Here is a 14,089-nt window from a genome sequence, read left to right on the forward strand (position 1 = left end):
GTAAATCTGAAGAGAAATTTCACAAGACCAAGGGTCAGGAATAGGCCATCATTCAGTGAGGCCATGGCTGATCTGTGGCCTATTTCCCCCCTTTTTGCATCATTTCCTTTTAATACCTTTGGTTAGAAAAACTCTTGTCAATTCCAGTTTTCAAATTGACAAGGGATCAAGTATCAATAGCCGTTTGCAGAAGAGTTACAAATTTCTATAGGTCTGACACTATCTGTTTGACTATGACTTCTAGTTTTATCAGTTCAAACAGTAATTAACTTATGTTTGACTTTCGGCTGTGGCCACTTCCTATAATGAGCACACTGTGTCTCCTCAGGCTGGTTAAACACAGTTCTGTGGGAGTAGGCACTGTTGGCAGACAGTAAACCTATTAGGAAAAAAAAACATAATGAAAGATGTACTTGCCTTATTTTTAGATTAATAAAAACATTGTGCAGTACATTATATAACATTCCTGATTTTGAAGCTGTATTCTCCAATTTGCCATGACAACACCACCAGTGATCCACTGTAAGATGTTAATTTATCATCTTGCAGGGTTGAAATGGCACTTGCTAATTATGGTTGATCGTATGTTAAAATGAGATTTTCTTTTCATTGAGTCAGCCAAAATCTCCCTTTATTCCAATTCTCCTCCCCACCTTGATGTACCTTAATTGGAGGGGTCAAGGAAGAAGTACAGCCAACCAGAGCCAGTGCTCGCTAATTTTATGATGAGATTCTTTCAAATACTAAAGGCACTGAATATACTGTTGGTGTCAGTGCCAACAATCCCCTCATTTCCTTCCAAAGATTGCAGATAGAATCTAGTCTGGGAGAAGAAAATTGAGTTTTATTTAGTAATTACAATTGAATCCTATGTTTGCTTCAATTTCATTTGGCCTAAAGCCTGGTATGAGATGGAGCTGAAATTTTAGACCATTGCATGTTTTTTTAAATGTTCTTTGATCTTTGCACAGGTAACTCGTTGGGTTCTGAAGTATCGTAGTAGTAAGAATCCACTGATTCAAATGGCAATCTTAAACCTGATTCCTCGTCTTGCTGCTTTCCAGCCCCATTTATTCACAGGTGAGCCGATAAAAGGTATGACATTTACAGTTACAATTAGATACCGTATTTTATATATTACTGTGAATGACAACTAAATATGAAATAAAGATTCTGAAAATACACAAGTTATAGCACTTGAAAGAAAAAGGCAGGTTAGCTTATTTGAGTTAGATAAACTTTCACGTGTATCTATACACATGCTCTCTGTTATTACAGTGGGCTGAGTTTGATCTACAAATTAATTTAACCATGGGAAAGGCTGTTGGTATTGATACCATCCAATTTTTGGCTCTGCACCATCTGAATTAGATAATCTTAGGAGCTTAATTAACACTTTGTCAGTAATGGTAACTCCAGTACGAAATTGCATTTCTGTATCACTTCTAAGTAAAATGACCTTAGGCACTTCTCAGGAATGATAGCAATTGAATTGTTAACACTGAACCACAAAACTAAATATTAGATCAAGCAAATAAAAACTTGGTCAGAGATAGGTTTTAAAGAATGTTTCAAAGCATGAGAGAGCTAGACAAGCAGAAGGACTTAAATGGGGGATTTCAGAGCTTGGGGCCTAGGCAGCTAAAGATAGGGACTGTAATGTAGAAACATTCACTGTTTAATCGTAAGAAATGGAAACAGCATATGGAAAACCACATGATCCCTTGAGCCTGTTCTACCGTTTTGTGAGATCATGGCCAATGTTCCCTCTAGGCTGCGGAGGTGTGCAGTTGCACAACAATCAGGAATGTGCAGGGGAGGAACCAAATATACCACATGCAAGTTTATCGTCCCTTTTAAGATGCATGCATGCTAGGCTGCACATCAATCTTAAAGGAGTCATGAGATGCAACAAGCCAGCCCCCCCTATAAAACAGATATTAGAAGGAACATTTATCATAGCTGATCCTTGATAATTTCACTTTCCTGTTCAAACCCAATTTTCCTTGCTTCCCCTAGAGTCCAAAAATCTATCTCTCACAGCTTTGAATGTACTCAACCACTGAACATCCGCAGTCCTGTAGTGAAGAGAATTCCAAAGAGTCACAATTATATGAGTGAAGCAATTTCTTCTCATCACAGTCCAAAATAGTCATCCCCTTATCCAGAGACTGACCCCGAGTACTAGGCACTTCAACTAGGCAAAACAGCCTTTCAGAATCATATATGTTTCATGTTCATGTTCTTCTAAACACCAGAGTGTATACACGTTCTATTCACTCTCTCCTGTTATCTAGTGAACTCTTATTGCATCCCCTCTAAGGTATGCATATCATAGAATCCCTACAGTGCAGAAGGAGTCCATTCGGCCCAATGAGACTGCACCAACTCTCTGACAGAGTGTCTTACCCAGGCCCTATCCCCGTAACCCTGCACATTCACCATGGCTAATCCATCCAACCTACACATCTTGGGACATTGAAGGGGCAATTTGGCATGACCAGTCCACCTAATGTGCACATCTTTGGATTGTGGAAGGAAACTGGAGCACCTGGAGGAAACCCACGTAGGTAGGGGGAGAATGTGCAAACTCCACACAGTCATCTGAGGCTGGAATTGAACCTGGGTCTATAGGGCTGTGAGGCAGCGTGTCGCCCTTCCTTTGGCGCAGAAATAAAAACTGTGCACAGTACTCCAGCTGTTCCCTGAGCAAAACCCTGCACAACTGCAGCAAGACTTCCTTACTTTTGTACTCCAACCCCTTTGCAATTAAGGTCACCATATCATTTGCCTTTCTAATTACATGCTGTACCTGCATGTCAAATTTGTATTTCTTTTACAAGGATTCTCAAATCCCTCTGAACATCAAAATTTAATAGACTTTCGCCATTTTAAAAAGTTTAGATTTTCTACTTTTCTGTTAAAATGAATAGTTTCACATTCCTCACGTTTTATGTCATCTCCTACCTTCTTACCCACTCAACCAATTATTTTCCCTTTACTGTGACCTCCCAGATTACTTTCCAAACTAGCTTTGTACCATCAGCAAACTTGGACATGTTACACTTTGATCCCTTAATCTTAACTTAGTCATATAGTTATAGTAATAAATTACTAACATAGATTGTAAATACTGAGGTTCCGGCACCCCACCAGTTACAGTCTGCCAACCTGGAAATGATCCAATTATTCTTGTTTTGCTTTTTTTGTCTTTTAACCAATCCTCTATTCATGCTAATACATTGCATTAAATCTCATGAAACTTCTTATGGTGCAACCTTTCATCTGGTATCTTATCAAGTCCCTTTTGAAAATCCCAACATAATATAGATACTGGCCCCCTTTTATCTACCCTGCTGGATAAATCCTTAAAAAGTCTAATGGATTTGTGAAACACTATTTTCCTTTCATAAAGCTATGTTGACTCTGCCTAATCATACAAACATATGAACAAGGAGCAAGAGTACGCCATTTGGCACCTGGAGCCTGCTCTGCCATGTAATAAGATCACGGCTGATCTGACAGTAACCTCAAATCTGCATCTCACCTATCCCCGACAATCGATCATGTTTACCAAGAATCTATCCACAGAAACTAGAAGCACGAGTAGGCCATTCAGTCCTTCGAGTCTGCTCTGCCATTCATTTTGATCATGGCTGATCATCAAATTCAATATCCTGATCCCTCCTTCCTTCCATATCCTTTGATCCCTTTAGCCCCAAGAGCTATATCTAATTTCTTCGTGAAATCAGACAACATTTTGGCCTCAACAGCATTCTGTGGTTGTGAATTCCACACATTCATCACCCTCTGGGTGAAGAAATTTCTCCTCACCTCAGTTCTTATCCTCAAACTATGACCCCTAGTTCTGGACTTCCCCCACCATTGGGAACATTCTTTCTGAATCCACGCTGTCTAACCCTGTTAGAATTTTATACGTTTCTATGAGATCCCCTCTCCCTCTTCTAAACTCCAGTGAATATAATCCTAACTGATTTAGTCTCTCCTCATATAACAGACCTGCCATCCCAGGAATCAGCCTGGTAAACCTTGGCTGTATTCCCTCTACAGCAAGGGCATCCTTCCTCCGATAAGGACACCAAAATTGCACACAATACTCCAGGTGTGGCCTCACCAATGCCCTATATAATTGCAGCAACTATTCCCTATCCCTATACTCAAATCCTCTCGCTATGAAGGCCAACATACCATTTCCGTCTTTACTGCCTGCTGTACCTGCACATTTACTTTCAGTGACTTATGCACGAGGACTCCAAGGTCTCTGAGTATCCACCTCTCTCAATTTACACCCATTCAAGTAATAATCTGTCTTCCTATTATTGCTACCAAAGTGGATAACCTCACATTTGTCCACGTTATTTTGCTTCTGCCATGTAGATGCCCACGCACTCAGCCTGTCCAAATCACACTGAAGCATCTCTGCATCCTCCTCATGCTCACCCTCCATCCAACTTTGTATCATCTGCAAATTTGGAAATAACACATTCGGTTCCTTTTTCCAAATCATTAATATATAATGTGAACATTTGAGGTCCTAGTACAGATCCCTGCAGAACTCCACTAGTCACTGACTGCCAATCAGAAAAATTTATGCTAACTCCTTGCTTCCTATCTGCTAACCAGATTTCTATCCCTCTCAAGACATTACTGTGCTTCAACTTTACATAGTAGTCTGTTCTGTGAGACCTTGTCGAAAGCCTGAAAATAAACCACATCCACTGTTTCTCCTCAGTCAACGAGAACAAAGAACAATACAGCACAGGAACACGCCCTTCGGCCCTCCAAACCCGTGCCGCTCCCTGGTCCAACTAGACATTCTTTTGTATCCCTCCATTCCCACTCCGTTCATATGGCTGTCTAGATAAGTCTTAAACGTTCCCAGTGTGTCCGCCTCCACCACCTTGCCTGGCAGCGCATTCCAGGCCCCCACCACCCTCTGTGTAAAATATGTCCTTCTGATATCTGTGTTAAACCTCCCCCCCTTCACCTTGAACCTATGACCCCGCGTGAAAGTCACCACCGACCTGGGGAAAAGCTTCCCACCGTTCACCCTATCTATGCCTTTCATAATTTTATACACCTCTATTAAGTCTCCCCTCATCCTCCGTCTTTCCAGGGAGAACAACCCCAGTTTACCCAATCTTTCCTCATAACTAAGCCCCTCCATAGCAGGCAACATCCTGGTAAACCTCCTCTGTACTCTCTCCAAAGCCTCCACGTCCTTCTGGTAGTGTGGCGACCAGAACTGGACGCAGTATTCCAAATGCGGCCGAACCAACGTTCTATACAACTGCAACATCAGACCCCAACTTTTATACTCTATGCCCCGTCCTATAAAGGCAAGCATGCCATATGCCGCCTTCACCGCCTTCTCCACCTGTTACGTCACCTTCAAGGATCTGTGGACTTGCACACCCAGGTCCCTCTGCGTATCTACACCCTTTATGGTTCTGCCATTTATCGTATAGCTCCTCCCTACATTATTTCTACCAAAATGCATCACTTCGCATTTATCAGGATTGAACTCCATCTGCCATTTCTTTGCCCAAATTTCCAACCTATCTATATCCTTCTGTAGCTTCTGACAATGCTCCTCACTATCTGCAAGTCCTGCCAATTCTGTGTTGTCCGCAAACTTACTGATCACCCCAGTTACACCTTCTTCCAGATCGTTTATATAAATCACAAACAGCAGAGGTCCCAATACAGAGCCCTGCGGAACACCACTAGTCACAGGCCTCCAGCCGGAAAAAGACCCTTCCACTACCACCCTCTGTCTTCTGTGACCAAGTAAGAAGTTTAACAACACCAGGTTAAAGTCCAACAGGTTTATTTGGTAGCAAAAGCCACACAAGCTTTCGGAGCTCTAAGCCCCTTCTTCAGGTGAGTGGGAATTCTGTTCACAAACAGAGCTTATAAAGACACAGACTCAATTTACATAAATAATGGTTGGAATGCGAATACTTACAACTAATCAAGTCTTTAAGAAACAAAACAATGTGAGTGGAGAGAGCATCAAGACAGGCTAAAAAGATGTGTATTGTCTCCAGACAAGACAGCCAGTGAAACTCTGCAGGTCCACGCAACTGTGGGAGTTACAAATAGTGTGACATGAAGCCAATATCCCGGTTGAGGCCGTCCTCGTGTGTGCGGAACTTGGCTATCAGTTTCTGCTCAGCGACTCTGCGCTGTCGTGTGTCGCGAAGGCCACCTTGGAGAACGCTTCCCCGAATATCAGAGGCCGAATGCCCGTGACCGCTGAAGTGCTCCCCAACAGGAAGTGAACAGTCTTGCCTGGTGATTGTCGAGCGGTGTTCATTCATCCGTTGTCGCAGCGTCTGCATAGTTTCCCCAATGTACCATGCCTCGGGACATCCTTTCTTGCAGCGTATCAGGTAGACAACGTTGGCCGAGTTGCAAGAGTATGTACCGTGTACCTGGTGGATGGTGTTCTCACGTGAGATGATGGCATCTGTGTCGATGATCCGGCACGTCTTGCAGAGGTTGCTGTGGCAGGGTTGTGTGGTGTCATGGTCACTGTTCTCCTGAAGGCTGGGTAGTTTGCTGCGGACAATGGTCTGTTTGAGGTTGTGCGGTTGTTTGAAGGCAAGAAGTGGGGGTGTGGGGATGGCCTTGGCGAGATGTTAGTCTTCATCAATGACATGTTGAAGGCTCCGGAGGAGATGCCGTAGCTTCTCCGCTCCGGGGAAGTACTGGACAACGAAGGGTACTCTGTCCACTGTGTCCCGTGTTTGTCTTCTGAGGAGGTCGGTGCGGTTTTTCGCTGTGGTGCGTTGGAACTGTTGATCAATGAGTCGAGCGCCATATCCTGTTCTTATGAGGGCATCTTTCAGCGTCTGGAGGTGTCTGTTGCGATCCTCCTCATCCGAGCAGATCCTGTGTGTACGGAGGGCTTGTCCGTAGGGGATGGCTTCTTTAACGTGTTTAGGGTGGAAGCTGGAGAAGTGGAGCATCGTGAGGTTATCCGTGGGCTTGCGGTACAGTGAGGTGCTGAGGTGACCGTCCTTAATGGAGCAACCAAGCCTCCCCCGGTACCACAGTAGAAAACAGTACCACTGCAGGGAAGTCCATTGTCAACTTGTCCGACTACACACTTCAACCAGATGAAATCGAAGTTCTCAGCCGAGGGCTTAATTTTTGCCCCACCACCAAAATAGACCCCATCAGTCTCGCAGCAGACACAGAGGAATTCATCAGGCGAATGAGGCTGAGGGAGTTCTTCCACAAACCCCAAGAGGCCAACAACGAACACAATGAGACAGCCAATGAACCGGGAGATCCGCAGTGCATCCGAAGAGGAAAGAGTCGAATTGGACTCCTCCGGCAGGCCGCTGCCCTCGACTTGACATGTATGCCCAAGCCGTCAGGAGGTGCGTCAACACCAAATTCATCAGCCGCACTCACAAGACAGCCCCGAACATCACCCAAGCACAACGTAACGCCATCCATGCTCTCACGACCAACCGCAACATTGTCATCAAGCCAGCAGACAGAGGGGCCATCGTCATACTGAACAGAACGGATTACTGCAAAGAAGTGTACCGACAACTCAACAACGAGGAACACTACAGACAGTTACCTGCAGATCCGACCAAAGGACACACCCGTCAACTCAACACTCTGATCAAGACCTTTGATCCGGACCTTCAGAACACCCTCCGTGCTCTCATCCCACGTACTCCCCGCGTTGGAGATCTCTACTGCCTCCCGAAGATACACAAGGCAAACACACCCAGCCGTCCCATTGTATCGGGCAATGGGATCCTGTGCGAGAACCTCTCCGGCTATGTCGAGGGCATCCTGAAACCCATTGTACAAAGAACCCCCAGCTTTTGTCGCGACACGACGGACTTCCTACAGAAACTCGGCACACATGGAGCAGTTGAACCAGGAGCGCTCCTCGTCACAATGGATGTCTCGGCACTCGACACCAGCATCCCCCATGACGATGGCATTGCTGCAACGGCCTCAGTGCTCAGCGCCAACAACTGCCAGTTTCCAGATGCAATTTTACATCTCATCCGCTTCATCCTGGACCACAATGTCTTCACCTTCAACAACCAGTTCTTCATCCAGACACACGGAACAGCCATGGGGACCAAATTCGCACCTCAATATGCCAACATCTTCATGCACAGGTTCGAACAAGACTTCTTCACCGCACGGGACCTTCAACCGATGCTATACACTAGATACATCGATGACATTTTCTTCCTTTGGACTCATGGTGAACAATCACTGAAACAACTCTATGATGACATCAACAAGTTCCATCCCACTATCAGACTCACCATAGACTACTCTCCGGAATCGGTTGCATTCTTGGACACACGCATCTCCATTAAGGACGGTCACCTCAGCACCTCACTGTACCGCAAGCCCACGGATAACCTCACGATGCTCCACTTCTCCAGCTTCCACCCTAAACACGTTAAAGAAGCCATCCCCTACGGACAAGCCCTCCGTACACACAGGATCTGCTCGGATGAGGAGGATCGCAACAGACACCTCCAGACGCTGAAAGATGCCCTCATAAGAACAGGATATGGCGCTCGACTCATTGATCAACAGTTCCAACGCACCACAGCGAAAAACCGCACCGACCTCCTCAGAAGACAAACACGGGACACAGTGGACAGAGTACCCTTCGTTGTCCAGTACTTCCCCGGAGCGGAGAAGCTACGGCATCTCCTCCGGAGCCTTCAACATGTCATTGATGAAGACTAACATCTCGCCAAGGCCATCCCCACACCCCCACTTCTTGCCTTCAAACAACCGCACAACCTCAAACAGACCATTGTCCGCAGCAAACTACCCAGCCTTCAGGAGAACAGTGACCATGACACCACACAACCCTGCCACAGCAACCTCTGCAAGACGTGCCGGATCATCGACACAGATGCCATCATCTCACGTGAGAACACCATCCACCAGGTACACGGTACATACTCTTGCAACTCGGCCAATGTTGTCTACCTGATACGCTGCAAGAAAGGATGTCCCGAGGCATGGTACATTGGGGAAACTATGCAGACGCTGCGACAACGGATGAATGAACACCACTCGACAATCACCAGGCAAGACTGTTCTCTTCCTGTTGGGGAGCACTTCAGCGGTCACGGGCATTCGGCCTCTGATATTCGGGGAAGCGTTCTCCAAGGTGGCCTTCGCGACACACGACAGCGCAGAGTCGCTGAGCAGAAACTGATAGCCAAGTTCCGCACACACGAGGACGGCCTCAACCGGGATATTGGCTTCATGTCACACTATTTGTAACTCCCACAGTTGCGTGGACCTGCAGAGTTTCACTGGCTGTCTTGTCTGGAGACAATACACATCTTTTTAGCCTGTCTTGATGCTCTCTCCACTCACATTGTTTTGTTTCTTAAAGACTTGATTAGTTGTAAGTATTCACATTCCAACCATTATTCATGTAAATTGAGTCTGTGTCTTTATAAGCTCTGTTTGTGAACAGAATTCCCACTCACCTGAAGAAGGGGCTTAGAGCTCCGAAAGCTTGTGTGGCTTTTGCTACCAAACAAACCTGTTGGACTTTAACCTGGTGTTGTTAAACTTCTTACTGTGTTTACCCCAGTCCAACGCCGGCATCTCCACTTCTGTGACCAAGCCAGTTCTCCACCCATCTAGCCACCTCCCCCTTTATCCCATGAGATCCAACCTTTTTCACCAGCCTACCATGAGGGACTTTGTCAAACGCTTTACTAAAGTCCATATAGACGACATCCACGGCCCTTCCCTCGTCAACCATTCTGGTCACTTCTTCAAAAAACTCCACCAGGTTAGTGAGGCATGACCTCCCTCTCACAAAACCATGCTGACTATCGTTAATGAGTTTATTCCTTTCTAAATGCGCATACACCCTATCTCTAAGAATCTTCTCCAATAACTTCCCCACCACGGACGTCAAGCTCACCGGCCTACTAGTTATATCCTCAAAAAATTCCAGTAGATTCGTCAAGCATGATTTCCCTTTTGTAAATCCATGTTGAGTTTGTCTGATTGTACCACTGCCTTCCAAATGCCAAGTTATGAAATCCTTGATAATGGACTCTAGCAACTTCCCCAGTACCGACGTTCAGCTCACTGGTTTATAGTTCCCTGTTTTCTCTCTACCTCCCTTTTTGAATAGTGGGCTTATGTTAGCTACCCTCCAATCTGTAGGAACTATTCCAAAGAATTTTGGAAAGTAACCACCAATGGATCCACTATTTCCAGGGCCACTTCCTTAGGTACTCCTGGATGAAGATTATCAGGACCTGGGGATTTATCCACCTTTGATCCCATCAATTTCCCCAAAAACCATTTCTCTACTAATCTCTTAAAAAATATTCGAAGACTCTACTTCCACCACCTTTTCAGGAAGAGTGTTCCAAAGACTCATGACCCTCACCTTGCGTCTATTTTAAGTGGAGGGCTCCCTTATTTTTCAGCTAGTTCTAGATTCTTCCACAAGAGGAAACATCCTCTCCACATCTACCCTTTTAAGACCCCCTCAGTATCTTAAATGTTTCAATCATGCCACCTCTTGCTCTTCTAACGTCCAGTGGATACAAGTCATCCTATCCAATATTTCCTGATAAGGCAACCCACCATTCCAGGTATTAGTCTGGTTAGCCTTCTCTGAACTGTCTCCAATGCATTTGCATCCTTACTTAAATAAGGTGACCAATACTGTACATGGTATTCTAGATGTGGTCTTACTAGTACTCTGTATAACTGAAGCATAACCTCCCTACTTTTGTTTTCAGTTCCCCAGCATAATAACATTCTATTATCAAGTAGATGTACCTGCATGTTAGCCTTTTGCGATTCAGATACTAAGACACCACAGATACCTCTGCATCTCAGAGCTTTGCAATTTCTCCCATTTAGATAATGTGTTTCTCTTTTATTCTTCCAGCCAAAATGGACAATTTCACATTTTCCCACTTTATACTCCATTTGCCCGATCTTTTCTCACTCATTTAACCTATCTATATCTTTTTGTAGCCTCCTTATGTCCTCTTCAAAACTTACTTTCCTACCTGTCTTTGTGTCATCAACAAATTTGGCAATTTTATTAACAAATCCCTATCACACAAACTCTATACGAAAACAGCTCTCAATTCCCATAATAACAATACATAATGCTATCTGTCTGAGATTTCTGATACTACCCATGACAATGAACTTGATGAGTTACCGGGTCCGGTTTACCGAGCTCTGCCATCTCTCAAACTCAGCAACTTCTTCGCCAAGGTTGGTTTCGCACGTCCCCTTCCCATCGTCACTGGGTCTCCACCTAGTCTTTACTGTAGGTTCAGTCTTCGCCAGGGTCCAGTTGAGTCTTTGTTTGCGGTGGCCTCTAGGTGTTTTCTTATTCCCCCTCTTCACGCCCTTCTAGAAGGTTCTCTGACTTCCAGCCAATGAGATTACCAGGCAGGGCTTGCAGTACCCAATGGGATTGTTGATTCCATATATGGAAGATGCCAGGGCCCCTTAGGTGTCCATCCTCAGGTGCATGTAGCGCCCTTTCCATATTTGGTAACGATGGGAATCAGATGCCAGAGTCTACCGGAAACTGGAATACACAAATACTGTCCTTATTTGGTCAGGGCTGATGGTTCCAGCATCCAGGCTTGTGCTTGCTTGCCTCTGTGTGCCTGTGTTTAAACTTGGCCTGCCCAAATTCCCATCAGGCCTGGCTGCAGATGCTGTTGACTGCTGTTTAATTTAGATTGTTCAGTTCTGTGTCGGGCCTAGTTGTTCAGGCCGATAGCCACTTTGCCACAGGACCAGTGCACATTTTGTTAACTTGTTTCTTTTTAAAATATTTATTTATAGAAACTGTTATTGTCTTTTTACATTTCTGACTAGCTTTTCATCATACTCTATTTTTCCCCTCCTTATTAATGATCATATTATCATTTTCTAAGTGGCCTGTTACTACTTCGTAATAATGGATTCCAGCGTTATCCTGATGACTGATTTTGGATTAATTGGCCTGTAGTTCTGTTTTCTCTCTTCTTTCTCTCCTTTTTACTAACATCAGTGTAGTGCACAAGTGATACTCATATAGCTGTTATAATTTAATGTGGATTCATTTTTGTTACTGTTATTCATAACCAGTTAAGATTGGAAATATGTTAATCATTCTAATAATTTTTATTATCTTGCACTTGCCTCCAGCACATAACATTTTAATGATAGATAATTTAATTATTAGGTGTTAGGAATTTGAAATTAACCCTTGTCTACTTTTCCACAATATTAAAATTACTTATGCTGGAGATATTCCAAAATTGAGGGTTTTGATAGAATAGATAAAGAGAAGCAGGAGGGTCAGTAACCAGAGGGTACATAATTTTTTTGCCTTGGAGTTATGATCTGAAATGCCTTGTTTAAGTTTTTAAGTTTGTTTATTCATGTCGTCTACTTAATGTAAGCCTAATGTAAGTAGGCTTACATTAACACTGCAATGAAGTTACTGTGAAAATCCCCTAGTCGCCACACTCCTGTGCCTGTTCAGGTATACTAAGGGAGAATTCAGCATGGCCAATCCACCTGACTGGCACATCTTTTGGACTGTGGGAGAAAACTAGAGCACCAGAAGGAAACCCACACAGACACGGGGAGAGCATGCAGACTTCTCACATATAGTGACCCAAGACAGGGATCGAACCCGGGTCCCTGGTGCTGTGAGGCAGCAGTGCTAACCACTGTGCCACCGTGCCTTGCCTGAAAGGGTGGTGGGAGCAAATTTAGTCATAACTTTCAAAAGAAAATTCTGTTTTCTCTGTCTGCTGGTCACCGGACTAGTAATCCAGAGACAAGGGTAATGCACTGGGGTCCTGGGTTCAAATCCCACCAGAGCAGATGGTGAAAATTGAATTCAATAAAAATCTGAAACCGATTATCTTAAAAACACACCTGGTTCTTTAGGGAAGGAAATATGCTGTCCCTAACTGACCCGGCCTACATCCGACTCCAGACCCACAGCAGTGTGGTTGACTCTTAAATGCCCAGCAAGATTAATTCGGGATGGGTCGAATGGCTTCCTTCTGTGCTGTATGATTCTATGTCCGTCACTAAGTGGAAAGATGTGGAAATTAGAATGCAAGGCATCCATAGTTCCTTAAATAGTCAGCAGTTATTTTCTATTATGAAGGGGGAGTGTACACCAAGGATGGGGAAGAGAAATAAGTTTGAGAGCAATTTCATCTGAGTAGTTTCCATGTATCTCTTGGCAATTGAATCAAGTAACATTGGAAAAGACTGAAGGAGTAAATCACTTACCTGTTCTCGGTTGGGGAATGGATGATGGACCTTTTTAGGGAGATGGGAATTTGAAAATAGGAACACTTGACATTGCAGTTGTTTTATTGTCATGTGGAATGTTTTTCTTCCTCTATGTTAAGTATTATTGGCATGTATGCATTCTTCACTTACACAGAACAGCACCTCTTTGACTCTGTGAATCATCTACTTGGCTGTCTCAAGAAAGAGAAGGAACGCGCTGCTGCATTCCAGGCACTGGGTCTACTGGTGGTGGCTGTAAGAGTGGAAATTAATCCATATCTGCAGAGGATCCTGGAAATTTTAAAAGGAGCACTCCCACCGAAGGACTTTGCACACAAGTAAGGAAGAGACAAAGTAGTTATAAAAACATAGAATCGCTACAGTGCAGAGGGAGATGATTCAGCCCACTGAGTCTGCACCAGCACTTCAACAGAGCATCTTACCCAGACCCATCCCCCACCCTATCCCTGTAACCCAATATACTTCCCTGCTAATCCCCCTAATCTACAGATCTTTGGACACTAAGGGGCAATATAGAATGGCCAATCCACCTAACTTGCACATCTTTGGACTGTGGGAGGAAACCGGAGCACCCAGAGGAAACCGACGCAGATATGGGGAGAACATGCAAACGCCACACAGATAGTGGCCAAAGGTTGGAATTGAGCCCGGGTCCCTGGCGCTATGAGGCACTGTGCTGCTCCAAGTTGTCTCCGCTTGTCTTAAACATTTTAATTAGCTGTACAAT

General features: G+C 44.5%; 1 protein-coding gene across 6 annotated transcripts in view; it reads left to right on the forward strand.

Annotated features, from left to right (window-relative positions):
* The window catches only part of mtor (mechanistic target of rapamycin kinase), a 316,990-nt gene that overhangs the window by 37,063 nt on the left and 265,838 nt on the right, over positions 1-14,089 (forward strand). For 5 of the 6 annotated variants that reach the window (XM_078239102.1, XM_078239096.1, XM_078239099.1 and 2 more), the window contains exons 8-9: positions 972-1,095; positions 13,496-13,679. In XM_078239102.1, the coding sequence (XP_078095228.1) occupies positions 972-1,095; positions 13,496-13,679 (308 nt within the window). The remainder of the gene's footprint in view (positions 1-971; positions 1,096-13,495; positions 13,680-14,089) is intronic. The other variant, XM_078239101.1, reaches the window with a different exon arrangement.

Source organism: Mustelus asterias, chromosome 22 (assembly GCF_964213995.1).
Source record: "Mustelus asterias chromosome 22, sMusAst1.hap1.1, whole genome shotgun sequence".
Classification (NCBI taxonomy): Eukaryota; Metazoa; Chordata; class Chondrichthyes; order Carcharhiniformes; family Triakidae; genus Mustelus; species Mustelus asterias.